We start from the raw sequence: 20,450 nt of genomic DNA, 5'->3' as shown, positions 1-20,450 counted from the left end.
TGCCGGCGAGGCGGAAGAGGCTGCTGTGTGTGTGCGAGGGCACCTCAAGAGTGCCCCTCGGGATTTGCGCTATACGCAAATGCGTATCTTGCCTATTGCTTCAGCTACCCCTGATTATCCACCACCACATTTCTTGGGATGGGGCCTGTTGCAACGCAGAGTAAGCTTCACCTTGCTTCCAAACACCACCACACAAGAGCTGTAGTTTTATAGTTTATTGAGGAAAAAATCCAAGTCAAAATAAAGAATAAGCATTGCAAAGTTCCAAAGATTTAGGTTAAATGCAGAATATAGTTCCAAAGATCTTTAGGTAAAAACAAGAGACACAACCTTATAGGCAAAGTTCAAAACAAGCAATAAAACAAGAATCACAATGCAAGAAATCCCAAGCGTGCTGCTTTCCAGGCTAAGGTTATTCCATGAAGCTTTCAGGACTGATGCTTTCCCTTAGTTTGCTAGAAGCTTAAATACCTCTCTAACATGAAAACATTATGCTCTCACCAACATGAAAGCATTGCGATAACCTTGACCCGAGCTGGTTTCCCGTCTGCTGGCCAGGCGAGAACAGGGCCCTTGCTTCCAAACACCACCACACAAGAGCTGTAGTTTTATAGTTTATTGAAGAAAAATCCAAGTCAAAATAAAGAATAAGCATTGTAAAGTTCCAAAGATTTAGGTTAAATGCAGAATATAGTTCCAGAGATCTTCAGTTAAAAACAAGAAACAACCTTATAGGCAAAGTTCAAAACAAGCAATAAAACAATTGCCCCATGAATCACAATGCAAGAAATCCCAAGCGTGCTGCTTTCCAGACTAAGGTTATTCCATGAAGCTTTCAGGCTAATAAGCTACGTAGAACTGACGCTTTCCCTTAGTTTGCTAGAAGCTTAAATACCTCTCTAACATGAAAACATTATGCTCTCACCAACATGAAAGCATTGCAATAACCTTGACCCGAGCTGGTTTCCCGTCTGCCGGCCAGGCGAGAACAGGGCCCTTGCTTCCAAACACCACCACACAAGAGCTGTAGTTTTATAGTTTATTGAAGAAAAAATCCAAGTCAAAATAAAGAATAAGCATTGCAAAGTTCCAAAGATTTAGGTTAAATGCAGAATATAGTTCCAAAGATCTTCAGGTAAAATCAAGAGACACAACCTTATAGGCAAAGTTCAAAACAAGCCATAAAACAATTGCCCCAAGAATCACAATGCAAGAAATCCCAAGCGTGCTGCTTTCCAGGCTAAGGTTATTCCATGAAGCTTTCAGGCTAGTAAGCTACGTTGAACTGACACTTTCCCTTAGTTTGCAGGAAGCCTAAATACCTTTCTAACATGAAAACATTATGCTCTCACCAACATGAAAGCATTGCGATAACCTTGGCCCAAGCTCGCTTCCTGTCTGCTGGCCAGGCGAGAACCCTGCCTGACCTGCAAAACAAGATGAGCCTGTTGGGTCAGGTCACTATCAAGGCTCTCTGCACTTTCAATATCAGTGTGGGAAGGAGGCAAAAGCCTCCCCACCTGTTCGCTCTCTCCGTTAAAATTCTTTTCTTCTGAGAACCGCTGTGTTGTTGACTCTCCACCGTCTGTGGGAGTCTCAGAAAAAGACCTAGAAGCAGGCCCAGGGATCTGAGGCACAGAAAAAGAGCCAGAAATCTGAATCCCATCATCCTCATCATCAGGGAACATCTCAGCCACAACAGGGCCCCTTAAGAGAAATTGTTGTGCTCTGGTGGTTCTGTACATAATATGCTCTCACCAACATGAAAGCATTGCGATAACCTTGGCCCGAGCTGGCTTCCCGTCTGCTGGCCAGGCAAGAACTCCGCCTGACCTGCAAATCAAGACGAGCCTGCCGGGTCAGATCACTATCAAGGCTTTCTGCACTTTCAGTATCAGTGTGGGAAGGAGGCAAAAGCCTCCCCACCTGCTCGCTATCTCCTTCCTTAAAATTCTTTTCTTCTGAGAACCGCTGTGTTGTTGACTCTCCACCATCTGTGGGAGCCTCAGAAAAAGACCTAGAAGCAGGCCCAGGGATCTGAGGCACAGAAAAAGAGCCAGGAATCTGAATCCCATCATCCTCATCATCAGGGAACATCTCAGCCACAATAGGGCTCCTTAAGAGAAATTGTGCTCTGGTGGTTCTGTACATAATATGCTCTCACCAACATGAAAGCATTGCATTAACCTTGGCCCGAGCTGGCTTCCCGTCTGCTGGCCAGGCAAGAACTCCGCCTGACCCGCAAATCAAGACGAGCCTGCCGGGTCAGATCACTATCAAGGCTTTCTGCACTTTCAGTATCAGTGTGGGAAGGAGGCAAAAGCCTCCCCACCTGCTCGCTATCTCCTTCCTTAAAATTCTTTTCTTCTGAGAACCGCTGTGTTGTTGACTCTCCACCATCTGTGGGAGCCTCAGAAAAAGACCTAGAAGCAGGCCCAGGGATCTGAGGCACAGAAAAAGAGCCAGGAATCTGAATCCCATCATCCTCATCATCAGGGAACATCTCAGCCACAATAGGGCTCCTTAAGAGAAATTGTGCTCTGGTGGTTCTGTACATAATATGCTCTCACCAACATGAAAGCATTGCATTAACCTTGGCCCGAGCTGGCTTCCCGTCTGCTGGCCAGGCAAGAACTCCGTCTGACCCGCAAATCAAGACGAGCCTGCCGGGTCAGATCACTATCAAGGCTTTCTGCACTTTCAGTATCAGTGTGGGAAGGAGGCAAAAGCCTCCCCACCTGCTCGCTATCTCCTTCCTTAAAATTCTTTTCTTCTGAGAACCGCTGTGTTGTTGACTCTCCACCATCTGTGGGAGCCTCAGAAAAAGACCTAGAAGCAGGCCCAGGGATCTGAGGCACAGAAAAAGAGCCAGGAATCTGAATCCCATCATCCTCATCATCAGGGAACATCTCAGCCACAATAGGGCTCCTTAAGAGAAATTGTGCTCTGGTGGTTCTGTACATAATATGCTCTCACCAACATGAAAGCATTGCATTAACCTTGGCCCGAGCTGGCTTCCCGTCTGCTGGCCAGGCAAGAACTCCGCCTGACCCGCAAATCAAGACGAGCCTGCTGGGTCAGATCACTATCAAGGCTTTCTGCACTTTCAGTATCAGCGTGGGAAGGAGGCCAAAGCCTCCCCACCTGTTCGCTATCCCCTTCGTTAAAATTCTTTTCTTCTGAGAACCGCTGTGTTGACTCTGCACTGTCTGTGGGAGCCTCAGAAAAAGACCTAGAAGCAGGCCCAGGGATCTGAGGCACAGAAAAAGAGCCAGGAATCTGATGGTGGTTCTGTACATAATATTCTCCTTCGCTCCCAAAATAGGAAATGCCTCGTCTTTCAGTGATCAGTACACGAATGCACTTTGAATCTTTTGTATCTCTATTGAGAACAAGGAGGCCTCTCTCTTGCTTCTTTCAACAGAGTTCATCCAAAGTGTCGCAGGCGCCATCTCCTTGGGGAGGCAACGGAAAGTAAGTGCTCCCTCGCGGTGAAAATTAGCCATTCAATGGGATACGGTGGGGGGCCATTTGTGGTGATGAAGAGGAGGTATTGTATATATTCCGCTCAATGTCCATGAGTTACGGTTTGACAAGCAGAACAAGAAAAGCGTCCGCACGGATTGATTGATCCTGATTTCTTCATCACTTTGGTTCTGAAAGCCAAATGAGGACTATAAAAAAGAGCTGTTCATTGGCTCAAGAATAGTCTGCCGTTCCTAGATGTCCAAGTAAAGTTAATCTCCAGGGCAAGGATTTCCCCCCGGAGATATCTTCAGTAATGAAAGGCCAATAAATATTTCATTGATCTATGAGAAGTGCCGTTGAGTAAAACTGGAGGCGTAATAGCTGTGAATGCGAGAAGGCACTCGAGCCCACCCATTATTATCTGCACCCTTTGGTCAAGGCAAACACAGCCCCATTTCCCATCGGAAAGAGTGGTCTGGCATCCATCCAGCGGCACATTTTTTATTTCATGTGCTCGTGTGTGTAACATGCAAGGGGGCTCGGCAGAAAAGCAAGAGATCAATCAAATCTATATAAATAAATATGTAATGTTCGTTTGTGGGATTAACAGAACTCAAAAACCACTGGACAGATTGACACCAAATTTGGACACAAGACACCTAACAATCCAATGTATGTCCTTCACTCCAAAAAATTGATTTTCTCATGTGGGAGTTGTAGTTGCTGGGCTTTATTGTTCACCTACAATCAAAGAGTATTCTGAACCCCACCAATGATGGAATTGAACCAAATTTGGCGCACAAAACTCCCATGACCAACAGAAAATACTGGAAGGATTTAGTGGGTAGTGTCTTTTGGTTTTGGAGTTGTAGTTCACCTACATCCCGAGATCACTGTGGAGTCAAACAATGATGGATCTGGACCAAACTCTACACGAATACTCAATATGCCCAAATGTGAACACTGGTGGAGTTTGGGGGAAATAGTATCTTGACATTTGGGAGTTGTAGTTGCTGGGATTTATAGTTCACCTACAATCGCAGAGCATTCTGAACCCCACCAATGATGGAATTGAACCTAACTTGGCACACAGTTCTCCCATGACCAACAGAAAAGACTGGAAGGGTTTAGTGGGTAGTGTCCTTTGGTTTTGGAGTTGTAGTTCACCTACATCCCGAGATCACTGTGGAGTCAAACAATGATGGATCGGGACCAAACTCTACACGAATACTCAGTATGCCCAAATGTGAATACTAGTGGAGTTTGGGGGAAATAGAATCTTGACATTTGGGAGTTGTAGTTGCTGGGATTTATAGTTCACCTACAATCGCAGAGCATTCTGAACCCCACCAATGATGGAATTGAACCAAACTTGGCACACAGTTCTCCCATGACCAACAGAAAATACTGGAAGGATTTAGTGGGTAGTGTCCTTTGGTTTTGGAGTTGTAGTTCACCTACATCCCGAGATCACTGTGGAGTCAAACAATGATGGATCGGGACCAAACTCTACACGAATACTCAGTATGCCCAAATGTGAATACTAGTGGAGTTTGGGGGAAATAGAATCTTGACATTTGGGAGTTGTAGTTGCTGGGATTTATAGTTCACCTACAATCACAGAGCATTCTGAACCCCACCAATGATAGAATTGGGCCAAACCTCCCACACAGAACCCCCATGTGGGCCACAGCAACGCGTGGCAGGGGACGGCTAGTCTATATAAATAAAAATGTGATGTTCGTTTGTGGGATTAACAGAACTCAAAAACCACTGGGGGAATTGACCCCAAATTTGGACACAAGACGCCTCTCAGGCCAACAAGTGACCATCACTCATAAAAACACAGAAAAAAAAGCGGAAGGGACTGAAAAAGCCAAAAAACAAAAAAAATGCATTACAATGTATGTGCAAAACTACATATATATGCACTAACACACATACACACACACACACAAAACATAGCAACACGTGGCATGCTTCTTTTCTCCCTCCCAAGGTCAAAGCAGTGGCCGGTGGGAAGGAGGGAGGACCCTTGATCTGTTTTTGGGCATGAGCAAGATGGAGCTGCGCTTGCTTCTTCTGTTGTCCTCTGTGGCCAGGGCAGTGGCAGTTCAGATGCAGGGATGGCCTCCCATCTGCCTTTGGACTTAGGCATGATGGAGCTGTGCTTGGCCCTTTTCTCCCTCCAAGGTCAGGGCAATGGCAGTTGGGAAGGAGGGAGGCCCCTTGATCTGTTTTTGGGCATGGGCATGATGGAGCTGTGCTTGCTTCTTCTGTTCTCCTTTGTGGCCAAGGCAGTGGCAGTTCGGATGGAGATAGGGGGCCCCATTTCCCTTTGAGCTTATGCATGATGAAGCTGTGCTTGGCCCTTCTTTCCTGCCAAGGTCAGGGCAACGGCAGTTGGGAAGAAGGAAGGACCCTTGATCTGCTTTTGGTCATGGGCATGATGAAGCTGTTCTTGCTTCTTCTTCTCTCCTTCCTTAGGTCAAGGCAGTGGCAGTTGGGAAGGAGGGAGGACCCTTGATCTGTTTTTGGGCATGGGCATGATGGAGCTGTGCTTGCTTCTTCTGTTCTCCTTTGTGGCCAGGGCAGTGGCAGTTCGGATGGAGATGGGGGCCCCATTTCCCTTTGAGCTTATGCATGATGGAGCTGTGCTTGGCCCTTCTTTCCTGCCAAGGTCAGGGCAACGGCAGTTGGGAAGAAGGAAGGACCCTTGATCTGCTTTTGGTCATGGGCATGATGAAGCTGTTCTTGCTTCTTCTTCTCTCCTTCCTTAGGTCAAGGCAGTGGCAGTTGGGAAGGAGGGAGGACCCTTGATCTGTTTTTGGGCATGAGCAAGATGGAGCTACTCTTGCTTCTTCTGTTCTCCTCTGTGGCCAGGGCAGTGGCAGTTTGGATGGAGAGAGGGACTCCTGTTTGCATGATGGAGCTGCCCCTGCCCCTTCTTCTCTCCCTCCCGGGTCAAGGCAGTGGCAGTAGGGATGGAGGGAAAGTCTTTCCCTTGCTTCTGAGCCAAGCATGATGTTGTCCTGTCCTCTTTCCCTTTTCTCAGGAGCACCGAGACGCCATCTCCCATGTCTCTGAGCCCGTCGCCCATCAGCAATCTTGGGAACGCTGCTGGCACAACGGGTTCGTCCTCAGCGGGCACCATCACCATTCCCCAGCGCATCCACCACATGGCTGCTAGCCACGTCAACATCACAAACAACGTCCTGCGAAGCTATGAGCACTGGGACATGGCTGAGAAGCTGACAAAAGAGAACAAAGGTATTCCCAGTCCTCCCAGGCCAAGAATTTTGCTTTTGTAGAAAGATAGAATGACCTAGAATCCTTCCTTCATAGAATCCTAGAATCCTAGCGTTGGAAGAGACCTCCTGGGCCATCATCCAGTCCAACCCCATTCTGCCAAGAAGCAGGAATATTGCATTCAAATCACCCCTGACAGATGGCCATCCAGCCTCTGTTTCAAAGCTTCCAAAGAAGGAGCCTCCACCACTCTCCGGGGCAGAGAGTTCCACTGCTGAACGGCTCTCACAGTCAGGAAGTTCTTCCTCGTGTGCAGATGGAATCTCCTCTCTTGTAGTTGGAAGCCATTGTTCCTTGTCCTAGTCTCCAAGGAAGCAGAAAACAAACTTGTTCTCTCCTCCTCCCTATGGCTTCCTCTCACATATTTATGCATGGCCCTCATCATATCTCCTCTCAGCCTTCTCTTCTTCAGGCTAAACATGCCCAGCTCCTTAATCCGCTCCTCATAGGGCTTGTTCTCCAGACCCCTGATCTGCTCCCTCTTCCCTGTGGCTTCCTCTCACATATTTATACATGGCCCTCATCATATCTCCTCTCACCCTTCTCTTCTTCAGGCTAAACATGCCCAGCTCCTTAAGCCAGTCCTCATAGGGCATGTTCTCCAAACCCTTGATCCTTTGAGTCGCCCTCCTCTGGACACATTCCAGCTTGTCGATATCTCTCTTGACTTGTGGTGCCCAGAATTGGACACAATATTCCAGATGTAGTCTAACCAAAGCGGAATAGAGCATGGGGAGCATGACTTCCCTAGATCTAGACACTAGGCTCCTATTGATGCAGGCCAAAATCCCAATGGCTTTTTTTGCCGCCACATCACATTGTTGACTCATGTTGTCCATGAGGACTCCAAGATCTTTTTCACACGTACTGCTCTCGAGCAACTTAGTTAAGTCCAGGTGGCCCTCTATATCCATGGATTCTGAAGCCACAGATTTTTCCAACCACCCCCCAAATAAAATTCAAAAAAAAATTCATTATATAAAGGGTGCTCTTTGGCTGTGCCAGTCGGGTTTTGTAGGGGTCGACAGGCGCAAGGGTCCAGGTGTGGAGTGGTTGCTCTGCACATGATGCATGCAAGATCTTGGCTAATGGTTGACTTCTTGCTTCCAAGGTATGCTTAATGATGACAAAAGGCCTTTAACAACAACAACAACATTTTTTTATTGATTCGCTTGTTGGCCTTATCAAAAACAGACAGTGCAAACACAACATACAACATACATCTGTTTCTATTAAAATAGAATACAAATATATAGTAATTTGTCAACTTAAAATCAATGTAGCTTAGCCATAGATATATGCCTCAACTATCCTCGTCTCCCCTGCACTGCACCCCAATCTGATCTATGTACTCCGATCTTTTAGCATCTTTAAACAAATAAAGGGCAACTTGTGTTGTCAGAATGGGGTCGTAACCAGCCAACAAAAATGAGGCTTTAGCCGTTGCATCCCAACTTATTTTATTGCAAATCAAAGGCCATCAATATTTTTTTTCCTTTCTTTTTCATATAGATTGCAGTGATGTAAAATGTGGTTCAGATTTTCAACTTCAGGATACTATGAGACAAATCATCAGACAGAATTAGCATTAGTAGCAATTGACGCTGAGAAAGCTTTTGATAATTTAAATTGGGAATTCTTTAAGGCAATATTTAGAGAGGTCGACATTTAGACCATTAATCCATAAGGTTGCTTTTTGTTCCTTATAAATAGCATCAATTGTGTTTAGAAAGTTGCAGCCAATGTACTACGCTAATAATATAATATGTTGTATGTATATATATCTTATAAGTTGCTCTGAGTCCCCTTCGAGGTGAGAAGGGCGGCACATAAATATCGTAAATAATATTAAATTTATAATACTGTAATGTAAAGCAATATAATACTAATAATAATATGATATTTTAATTATATATTTACATTACATGTAATATTACTAAAAATATTACACTATAATGGCATAGTACAATATAGTAATATATAATACTGATAGACTGAAGACATTCTTGACAAGTTGGATAGGTGAAGACCAAACTAGTTTTCTACCTGGTAGATACATTAAAAATAATCTAAGGAACATTCTAGATGTAATTGAATACTATGAGACAAATCATTAGAAAGAATTAGCATTAATAGCAATTGACGCTGAGAAAGCTTTTGATAATTTAAATTGGGAATTATTTAAGGCAATATTTAGACCATTAATCCATAAAGTTGCTTTTTGTTCTTTATAAATAGCATCAATTATGTTTAGAAAGTTGCAGCCAATGTACTATGCTGATAATATAATATGTTGTATGTATATATATCTTGTAAGCTGCTCTGTAAAGCAATATAATACTAATAATAATACGATATTTTAATTATATATTTATATTACATGTAATATTACTAAAAAATAGTACACTATAATGATATAGTACAATATAGTAATATATAATATTGATAGACTGAAGACATTCTTGACAAGTTGGATAGGTGAAGACCAAACTGGTTTTCTATCTAGTAGATACATTAAAGATAATCTAAGGAACATTCTAGATGTAATTGAATACTATGAGACAAATCATCAGAAAGAATTAGCATTAGTAGCAATTGACGCTGAGAAAGCTTTTGATAATTTAAATTGGGAATTCTTTAAGGCAATATTTAGAGAGGTAGACATTTAGACCATTAATCCATTCCTTATAAATAGCATCAATTGTGTTTAGAAAGTTGCAGCCAATGTACTATGCTAATAATATAATATGCTGTATGTATATATATCTTGTAAGCCGCTCTGAGTCCCCTTCAGTGTGAGAAGGGAAGCATAGAAATGTCATAAATAAATAGAGTGAGAGAGCGAGCGAATAGAGTCCTTGCAACCCTTTGTGCACAGGCCACCTTGGAAAGGCAGAGGCTGACCCTTCTTTCTTACTTTTTATAGACTTCTTCCTAGACCTGGACTTAGTGATGGGTCCATTGACGCAACACAGCACTATGACCAACCTGGTCCGTTACGTTCGGCAAGGACTCCACTGGCTTCGCCTTGAAGCGCATTTGTTGTAGTGACTGCTTCCGTGTCCATCACGACGACGCCCTGTTCCCTGCGCACAGGTGACCCATGATGGGATGCCACCCTTTCCTGGAACTGTATTCCTAGGGTTATTTTATTGCCTTCCGCTTCCCCCTTTCCAACAAGACATAGTCTATCTCTTGAAAATGGAACTCGCCGTCATTGGGAAAGATGGCACCGGAGCAGAGTATGTGTCGGTGCCGTCGAATCAGTTTGGATTCACTTCTTTGCCTTGTGTCTCCTGGATCCTGCCACTCTTGCCTTCCATGTCATGCTTTATGGAACAGTCGCTTCCCTGCGCCATTGCACTTTGATGAAGAGAGAGGTGATTGGGAGAACGTCTTAAATCTCTGAGGGCACCTTGGAAGCCCCCCCCCCCCTTGCACTGGGAACGAATATCCAGCAGATCAACCCATTCAACTCCAAACTGCCCTCTCCGTACAAATCACGCCGTTCCCATCTTAGCATTGGTTCCATGACAGGCTAAGATCCCATTGAGGTGGTCTCTTTGCAGGCCGAAGCATCAAGCAGATTGTGTAGTTGTAGGCATCCTCACAAACAGAGGTGTCCCCTCCCCTAGAGCTTAAGGCCACCAAAGGCTTTCGGAGATTTTTGTTAAATGAGGTTTTGCATTTCTGCATTTTTGTGAATCTCAATGATTAACACAACAGCACAATGCCATTCCAAAGCCAATTCCAACTGGGTTGTTGTAGGTTTTTCGGGTTACATGGCCATGTTCTAGAACAGGGGTCCTCAAACTATGGCCCGTGGGCCGAATACGGCCCTCCAAGGTCATTTACCCGGCCCTCGCTCAGGGTCAACATAAGTCTGAAATGACTCGAAAGCACACAACAACAACAACAACGAATGAGGTTTTGCATTTCTGCATTTTTGTGAATATCAGTGATTAACACAACAGCACAATGCCATTCCAAAGCCAATTCCAACTGGGTTGTTGTAGGTTTTTCGGGCTACATGGCCATGTTCTAGAACAGGGGTCCTCAAACTACGACCCGCGGGCCAAATACAGCCCTCCAAGGTCATTTACCCGGCCCTCGCTCAGGGTCAACATAAGTCTGAAATGACTCGAATGCACACAACAACAACAACAATGAATGAGGTTTTGCATTTCTGCATTTTTGTGAATATCAGTGATTAACACAACAGCACAATGCCATTCCAAAGCCAATTCCAACTGGGTTGTTGTAGGTTTTTCGGGCTACATGGCCATGTTCTAGAACAGGGGTCCTCAAACTATGGCCCGTGGGCCGAATACGGCCCTCCAAGGTCATTTACCCGGCCCTCGCTCAGGGTCAACATAAGTCTGAAATGACTCGAAAGCACACAACAACAACAACAACGAATGAGGTTTTGCATTTCTGCATTTTTGTGAATATCAGTGATTAACACAACAGCACAATGCCATTCCAAAGCCAATTCCAACTGGGTTGTTGTAGGTTTTTCGGGCTACATGGCCATGTTCTAGAACAGGGGTCCTCAAACTACGACCCGCGGGCCAAATACAGCCCTCCAAGGTCATTTACCCGGCCCTCGCTCAGGGTCAACATAAGTCTGAAATGACTCGAAAGCACACAACAACAACAACAATTAATGAGGTTTTGCATTTCTGCATTTTTGTGAATCTCAATGATTAACACAACAGCACAATGCCATTCCAAAGCCAATTCCAACTGGGTTGTTGTAGGTTTTTCGGGTTACATGGCCATGTTCTAGAACAGGGGTCCTCAAACTATGGCCCGTGGGCCGAATACGGCCCTCCAAGGTCATTTACCCGGCCCTCGCTCAGGGTCAACATAAGTCTGAAATGACTCGAAAGCACACAACAACAACAACAACGAATGAGGTTTTGCATTTCTGCATTTTTGTGAATATCAGTGATTAACACAACAGCACAATGCCATTCCAAAGCCAATTCCAACTGGGTTGTTGTAGGTTTTTCGGGCTACATGGCCATGTTCTAGAACAGGGGTCCTCAAACTACGACCCGCGGGCCAAATACAGCCCTCCAAGGTCATTTACCCGGCCCTCGCTCAGGGTCAACATAAGTCTGAAATGACTCGAATGCACACAACAACAACAACAATGAATGAGGTTTTGCATTTCTGCATTTTTGTGAATATCAGTGATTAACACAACAGCACAATGCCATTCCAAAGCCAATTCCAACTGGGTTGTTGTAGGTTTTTCGGGCTACATGGCCATGTTCTAGAACAGGGGTCCTCAAACTATGGCCCGTGGGCCGAATACGGCCCTCCAAGGTCATTTACCCGGCCCTCGCTCAGGGTCAATATAAGTCTGAAATGACTCGAAAGCACACAACAACAACAACAATTAATGAGGTTTTGCATTTCTGCATTTTTGTGAATATCAATGATTAACACAACAGCGCAATGCCATTCCAAAGCCAATTCCAACTGGGTTGTTGTAGGTTTTTTGGGTTATATGGCCATGTTCTAGAACAGGGGTCCTCAAACTATGGCCCGCGGGCCGAATGCGGCCCTCCAAGGTCATTTACCCGGCCCTCGCTCAGGGTCAACATAAGTCTGAAATGACTCAAAGGCACACAACAACAACAGCAACAACAATGAATGAGGTTTTGCATTTCTGCATTTTTGTGAATATCAATGATTAACACAACAGCGCAATGCCATTCCAAAGCCAATTCCAACGGGGTTGTTGTAGGTTTTTTGGGTTATATGGCCATGTTCTAGAACAGGGGTCCTCAAACTATGGCCCGCGGGCCGAATGCGGCCCTCCAAGGTCATTTACCCGGCCCTCGCTCAGGGTCAATATAAGTCTGAAATGACTCGAAAGCACACAACAACAACAACAATTAATGAGGTTTTGCATTTCTGCATTTTTGTGAATATTAATGATCAACACAACAGCATAATGCCATTCCAAAGCCAATTCCAACTGCGTTGTTGTAGGTTTTTCGGGTTACATGGCCATGTTCTAGAACAGGGGTCCTCAAACTATGGCCCGCGGGCCGAATACGGCCCTCCAAGGTCATTTACCCGGCCCTCGCTCAAGGTCAACATAAGTCTGAAATGACTCGAAAGCACACAACAACAACAACAATTAATGAGGTTTTGCATTTCTGCATTTTTGTGAATATTAATGATCAACACAACAGCATAATGCCATTCCAAAGCCAATTCCAACTGCGTTGTTGTAGGTTTTTCGGGTTACATGGCCATGTTCTAGAACAGGGGTCCTCAAACTATGGCCCGCGGGCCGAATGCGGCCCTCCAAGGTCATTTACCCGGCCCTCGCTCAGGGTCAATATAAGTCTGAAATGACTCGAAAGCACACAACAACAACAACAATTAATGAGGTTTTGCATTTCTGCATTTTTGTGAATATTAATGATTAACACAACAGCATAATGCCATTCCAAAGCCAATTCCAACTGCGTTGTTGTAGGTTTTTCGGGTTACATGGCCATGTTCTAGAACAGGGGTCCTCAAACTATGGCCCGCGGGCCGAATACGGCCCTCCAAGGTCATTTACCCGGCCCTCGCTCAAGGTCAACATAAGTCTGAAATGACTCGAAAGCACACAACAACAACAACAATGAATGAGGTTTTGCATTTCTGCATTTTTGTGAATATCAATGATTAACACAACAGCACAATGCCATTCCAAAGCCAATTCCAACTGCGTTGTTGTAGGTTTTTCGAGTTACACGGCCATGTTCTAGAACAGAGGTCCTCAAACTAAGACCCAAGGACCGGATACGGCCCTCCAAGGTCATTTACCCCGGCCCTCGCTCAGGGTCAATATAAGTCTGAAATGACTCGAAAGCACACAACAACAACAACAACAATGAATGAGGTTTTGCATTTCTGCATTTTTGTGAATATCAATGATCAACACAACAGTGCAATACCATTCCAAAGCCAATTCCAACTGGGTTGTTGTAGGTTTTTCGGGCTATATGGCCATGTTCTAGAACAGGGGTCCTCTAACTACGGCCCGCGGGCCAAATACGGCCCTCCAAGGTCATTTACCCGGGCCTCGCTCAGGGTCAACATAAGTCTGAAATGGCTCGAAAGCACACAACAACAACAACAATGAATGAGGTTTTGCATTTCTGCATTTTTGTGAATATCAATGATCAACACAACAGCATAATGCCATTCCAAAGCCAATTCCAACTGGGTTGTTGTAGGTTTTTCGGGTTACATGGCCATGTTCTAGAACAGGGGTCCTCAAACTATGGCCCGTGGGCTGAATACGGCCCTCCAAGGTCATTTACCCGGCCCTCGCTCAGGGTCAATATAAGTATGAAATGACTCGAAAGCACACAACAACAACAATGAATAAGGTTTTGCATTTCTGCATTTTTGTGAATATCAATGATTAACACAATAGCGCAATGCAATTCCAAAGCCAATTCCAACTGCGTTGTTGTAGGTTTTTCGGGTTACATGGCCATGTTCTAGAACAGGGGTCCTCAAACTATGGCCCGCGGGCCGAATACGGCCCTCCAAGGTCATTTACCCGGCCCTCGCTCAAGGTCAACATAAGTCTGAAATGACTCGAAAGCACACAACAACAACAACAATTAATGAGGTTTTGCATTTCTGCATTTTTGTGAATATCAATGATCAACACAACAGCACAATGCCATTCCAAAGCCAATTCCAACTGGGTTGTTGTAGGTTTTTCGGGCTATATGGCCATGTTCTAGAACAGGGGTCCTCAGACTATGGCCCGTGGGCCGAATACGGCCCTCCAAGGTCATTTACCCGGCCCTCGCTCAGGGTCAACATAAGTCTGAAATGACTCGAATGCACACAACAACAACAATGCTATCTCATCAGCCAAAATCAGGTCCACACTTCCCATTGCAATACTAATAAGCTTATATTTGTTAAAATTGTTCTACATTTTAATTATTGTATTGTTTTTAAGTGTTTTTACACTACAAATAAGATATGTGCAGTGTGCATATGATTTTTTCAAATTATAATCTGGCCCTCCAACAGTTTGAGGGACTGTGACCTGGCCCCCTGTTTAAAAAGTTTGAAGACCCCTGTTCTAGAAGCATTCTCTCCTGACGTTTCGCCTGCATCTATGACAGTGGTTCTCAACCTGGGGTCCCTAGATGTTTTTGGCCTTCAACTCCCAGAAATCCCAGCCAGTTTACCAGCTGTTAGGATTTCTGGGAGTTGTAGGCCAAGAACATCTGGGGACCCCAGGTTGAGAACCACTGATCTATGGCAAGTGGCTGGGATTTCTGGGAGTTGTAGGCCAAAAACATCTGGGGACCCCAGGTTGAGAACCACTGCTCTATGGCAAGTGGCTGAGATTTCTGGGAGTTGTAGGCCAAAAACATCTGGGGACCCCAGGTTGAGAACCACTGCTCTATGGCAAGTGGCTGAGATTTCTGGGAGTTGTAGGCCAAGAACATCTGGGGACCCCAGGTTGAGAACCACTGGCCTATGGCAAGTGGCTGGGATTTCTGGGAGTTGTAGGCCAAGAACATCTGGGGACCCCAGGTTGAGAACCACTGGTCTATGGCAAGTGGCTGAGATTTCTGGGAGTTGTAGGCCAAAAACATCTGGGGACCCCAGGTTGAGAACCACTGGTCTATGGCAAGTGGCTGAGATTTCTGGGAGTTGTAGGCCAAAAACATCTGGGGACCCCAGGTTGAGAACCACTGCTCTATGGCAAGCATCTTCAGAGGTTGTGACTTCCTTTTAATCAGCTGAGTTGGCTGTCCATGGATGGGATTCTATGATCCCTCCATCCGATGGTCCTTTAAGGTTCTTCCAGATGCCATGAATCCAGGAGATGAAGAAGGTCTAGGTCTTCCATAGTCAAGGTGTGGAGCATTCCTAACCAACTTTCCACCCGTCTAGATAAACGTCAAAGATCAACATGAGCACATATGTTGATGGTGCTTCCAGGAAGCTGTGATGAAGAAGAGGTCATTGGTGCTCTCGTAGGTGGGCTTTGGCAGTCAAATTTGGCCCAAGTCCACCAATGCTTGGCTTCCATGCTGGTCTCCAAGGCTACTGTGTTGGCCCACGGGGATTGTGTCTGCATTGTCCAAACTGTCTCGCCGTAATTCATCTTCCGATGGGATGCTTCCGGTAAACAGCCTACCCATTCCTATTTGAACCTCCTCAGCTCTTGAGATCCATTGTTGTCCCTTGAAGCCTTTCCTGGTTTTTTAATATGTCGTGTCTGAGAAGCTGCCATGTTCAGAACCTCATGAAGGAATGCTGTAGGAAACCAATACCACCTTTAAGGCCCTTCCACACAGACATAGAACCCAGAAAACCTTTCAAGATCTGCTTTGAACTGGCTTGTCTCAGTCCACACTGCCCTTTATCCCAGATCAAAGCAGAACATGTGGGGTTTGATCGAGTTGTGCGGAAGGCGCCCAAGATGGAAATCCCTGCCAGCGGTTCAGAGGCAATTCTGGAGCTTGGAAGGTTGTTTTTCTCAAAGGCAACCATTGATACTTTTTCCCCCCCACCCCATTGCGTTTAAATATATTCTTTTGTATGTACTTGACTATTATTAATATTATGAATAGTATTTTAAATGAGCTTCAAAATGCCAAAAGTGGCCAAACCCTTCCACCCGTGTCCAGCACAAGCAGCAACATCCGCACCTTCTTCGCCTTGGGTCTCTCCGTCCACACAGGTCCATATTTATTTATTTACTAGCCGTCCCCTGCCACACATTGCTGTGGCCCACATGGGGGTTCTGTGTGGGAGGTTTGGCCCAATTCCATCGTTGGTGGGGTTCAGAAAGCTCTTTGATTGTAGCTGAACTATAAATCCCAGCAACTACAACTCCCAAATGTCAAGATTCTGTTTTCCCCAAACTCCACCAGTGTTCACATTTGGGCATATTGGATATTCGCATAGAGTTTGGTCCAGATCCATCATTGTTTGAGTCCACAGTGATCTCTGTATGTAGGTGAACTACAACTCCAAAACCAAAGGACACTGCCCACCAAACACTTCCAGTGTTTTCTGTTGGTCATGGGAGAACTGTGTGCCATGTTTGGTTCAATTCCATCGTTGGTGGGGTTCAGAAAGCTCTTTGATTGTAGGTGAGCTATAAATCCCAGCAACTACAACTCCCAAATGACAAAATCAATTTTTTTTGAGTGAAGGACATAGATTGCTTTGAATGGTGTCTTGTGTCCAAATCTGGTGTCAATTCCCCCAGTGGTTTTTGAGTTCTGTTAATCCCACAAACGAACATTACATTTTTATTTATATAGATTAGCTGTACCCACCACGGGTTGCTGTGACCAACCATTCCTCCCTCTTTCTTTCCCTCTTTCCCTCCTTCCTTTGCTCCATCTTTCCTTCCTTCCCTTTTTTTCTTTCCTTCTCTCCTTCCTTCCTTCCTTCCTTCTCTACCTTTCCTTCCTTTCCCCCTTTTTCTTTATCTCTTTTTTCTCTCATTTCTTCCTCTACTTCCTTCCTTTGCTTTTTGCTTCCATCCTTTCTTCTCTCTTTCCTTCCCTCTCTTTTCTCTCCTTCTTTCCTTCCTTCCTTTGCTCCCTCTTTCCTTCCTTCCTTCCTTCCTTCCCTTTTTTCTTTCCTTCTCCCCTTCCTTCTCTACCTTTCCTTCCTTCCCCCCTTTCCTTTATCTTCTTCTTTCTCTCATTTCTTCCTTCACTACCTATTTCCTTCCTTCCTTCCTTCCTTCCTTCCTTCCTTCCTTCCTTCGTTTTTTGCTTCCATCCTTCCTTCTCTCTTTCCTTCCCTCCCTCTTTCTCTCCTTCTTTGCCTCCTTCCTTTGCTCCCTCCTTCCTTCCCTTTTTTCTTTCCTTCTCTCCTTCCTTCCTGCTCTACCTTCCCCCTTTTCTTTATCTTCTTCTTTCTCTCATTTCTTCCTTCCCTACCTATTTCCCTCCTTCCTTCCTTTTTTCATTTTTTGCTCCCATCCTTCCTTCTCTCTTTCCTTCCCTCCCTCTTTCTCTCCTTCTTTGCCTCCTTCCTTCGCTCCCCTCCTTCCTTCCCTTTTTTCTTTCCTTCTTTTCTTCCTTCCTTCTCTACCTCTTTCCTACCCTCTTTTTCTTTTCCTTCCCCTTTTTCTCCTTTCTTCCTTCTCTACCTTCCTTCTCTTCCTTCCTTCTCTTCCTTCTCCTTCCTTCTCTCTTTCCTTCTTTCTTTCTTTCTTTCTTTCTTTCTTTCTCCCCTTCTTTCCCTCCCTCTTCCCGTTTTTCTGTATTGTCATTTAGCTTTCCGTCATTTAGCTTTTGGGAATTTTTAAGTCCTTTTAGCTGTTTTGGGGGTTTTATGAGTTATGGTCACTCGTTGGTCTGTTAGGGGTATAGTGTTCAAATTTGGTGTCAATTCCCCCAGTGGTTTGTGAGTTCTGTTAATCCCACAAACGGACATGACATTTTCATTTCTATAGCTTACCAATAGCACAGGCCCTGCAACCATTGCCCGGTGGGGACACATCGCTCTCCTCTGCAGTATTCTTGCCAGGCAGCCATGTCCCTGCCCATGTTATTGTGTTGTTGTGGGGCAGGGGGCACCCCAGAGGGGAAAATACTGATCCCACGACAGTGGAAATATCATTCTGCACCCCCTTCCTCTGGAATCATCTCCCACGTGGATGAGATAACCAAGAGGAGAGTTCATTGTAGCCCCCTTCTCTTGCCTAACCCTATATTCTCTCACGCTTGGAGAACTCTCATCCCAGAGCATTTCTTGCCATGAGGTCGCAGCACTGGAGCCAAACATGGGAACAGCATTGCGTACCATTAGACTGGTTTCTCAGAGAGAGGTTGCCAGGACACCATACTTAGGTAATCCCTCGTTGTCCAAGTAGGATAGTCTTCCAAGATCAGTGTACTGGTGGTGGGTCCGTAGGGTGACTATAGAGCCCTATTCTTGACCTGCATCTTCTCCCACAGTGAGGGTATCAGCCATTGGTTGAGGTTCAGGGTCTGAGCCTGCCACTTTTGGACTCTCACTTGCTGAGGTGTTCCAGCGAGTGTCTCTGTAGTTCTGAAAAAACTATTTCTTGATTTAAGTCATTGACGTGCTGGCTGATACCCAAACAGGGGAGGGGGGATATTTCCGCTCTGTTTGGTTTCCCTCGAGGTGGTTGGGGTGGTTGCCAAAAAGAGGCTCATCACGTTTCGGAGGGGAGTTTGTTGGTTTCCCTTTGCTTTTGTGTGCTATTAGGCGCGGAAGGGACTGCCTCTCCCCTCTGGATCAAGGGCATCCCCTTCCGCATTCAGGTGGACCAAAGGCCTCCTCACCCAACTCCCAACCAAAGTCCGATTTGTTTTCCCATTTCCTGGTTTTGCTCTCCTTCCATTCCCAATCTCCCCTTTCTGCTTGTGCAAAAAACGCCGGTTCCACCATTCCCGAAATCCCACCAAGTGTCTTTGTTTGGAACAAGCATGTTATTCTCCCTGTAAAGTTTGAAGTTTTTGTACAGGCCGAGGTCCGGTGACCGTTCCCCCGTCCATCCATCCATCCATCCCTGCAATGTTGTATAGTTCTCCCTCTCCTTCTCCTTCTTCTCTTCTCTTTTCGTTCCTCTGTCAAGACCAGGCTGTCCCCGCGCGTTTCCTTGGTCTCTCCTCCAATGTGTTTGCACAATGATGCCGTTATGTTTACATTTCCCCCTCCTCTTCCTTTTTCTAAGAAGGGAATCCTTCCTGTACAAACATTTTCAATGTTGTGCGTTGTTTTTAAACACAATTGTCTCTGTATAAAATAATATTGGTCGGACTGGCACGTGGGACGTGTCTCTCGTGGAGGGATCGAGTATACTGCCAGCGCATCATCGCATTATTTAAAAAAAGGAAAATAAAATTTTTATGAAAATGTGACAGGTTTCCTGGCCTGAATGTCTCCTTCACTTGGACAGCCTTGGAAGCTTCAGTTGTCCGTCTTCTCTCCATCTACAGAGGTCTTCAACAACAACTCCCATCACTCTACCAAGCCTGGCCATTGAGGGGAAGGTGGGAGGTTTGTGTGTGTGTGTGTGTCAGAGAAACTGCAAGTTGCTTCTGGTGTGAGAGAATTGGCCATCTGCAATGATGTTGCCCAGGAGACATTGCCAGGTGGAGTTGAAGCCTGGCTCGGCCACCTTAGAACAAACTTCATCAGATTCAGTGGCTCTGCTTCCATATTGACGTACTAGTGGTACCCACCACGTGCTGCTGTGGCCAGCCTTCCTGTCCTCTTTCTCTCCTTCCTTCCTTCCTTCCTTCCTTCCTTCCTTCCTTCCTTCCTTCCTTCCTTCCTTCCTTCCTTCCCCCCTCCTTTTCCCCTTCTTTTTTCTCTCTTTTCTTCCTTCTCTACTGCCTTCCTTCCTCCCTTCACTCTTTGGTTCCATCCTTCCTTCTCTCTTTCCTTCCTTCTTCCCTTCCTCTTTCTCTCCTTCTTTCCTTCTTTCCTTCCTTCCTTCTCTCTTTCCTCCTTCCTTCCTTCCTTCCTTCCTTCCTTCCTTCCTTCGCTCTTTGGTTCCATCCTTCCTTATCTCTTTCTTTCCTTACTCTTTCCCTCTTTCTCTCCTTCTCTCCTTCCTTCCTTCCCCCCTCTTTCTTTCCCTTCTTTTTTCTCTTATTTCTTCCTTCCTTCCTTCCTTC

The 20,450-nt window shown here is 45.4% G+C and overlaps 1 protein-coding gene across 3 annotated transcripts in view; it reads left to right on the top strand.

The window, feature by feature from the left end:
• The window catches only part of AFF2 (ALF transcription elongation factor 2), a 489,804-nt gene extending 478,118 nt beyond the window's left edge, over window positions 1-11,686 (top strand). For all 3 annotated transcript variants that reach the window (XM_067471707.1, XM_067471706.1, XM_067471705.1), the window contains 3 exons: window positions 3,425-3,474; window positions 6,524-6,738; window positions 9,704-11,686. In XM_067471707.1, the coding sequence (XP_067327808.1) occupies window positions 3,425-3,474; window positions 6,524-6,738; window positions 9,704-9,825 (387 nt within the window). In that variant the 3' untranslated portion in view covers window positions 9,826-11,686. The remainder of the gene's footprint in view (window positions 1-3,424; window positions 3,475-6,523; window positions 6,739-9,703) is intronic.
• Window positions 11,687-20,450: the final 8,764 nt, after the last annotated feature.

The sequence above is a fragment of the Anolis sagrei genome, chromosome 10 (genome assembly GCF_037176765.1).
Source record: "Anolis sagrei isolate rAnoSag1 chromosome 10, rAnoSag1.mat, whole genome shotgun sequence".
Lineage (NCBI taxonomy): Eukaryota > Metazoa > Chordata > Lepidosauria > Squamata > Dactyloidae > Anolis > Anolis sagrei.
This window is presented reverse-complemented; position numbering and strand designations above follow the sequence as displayed.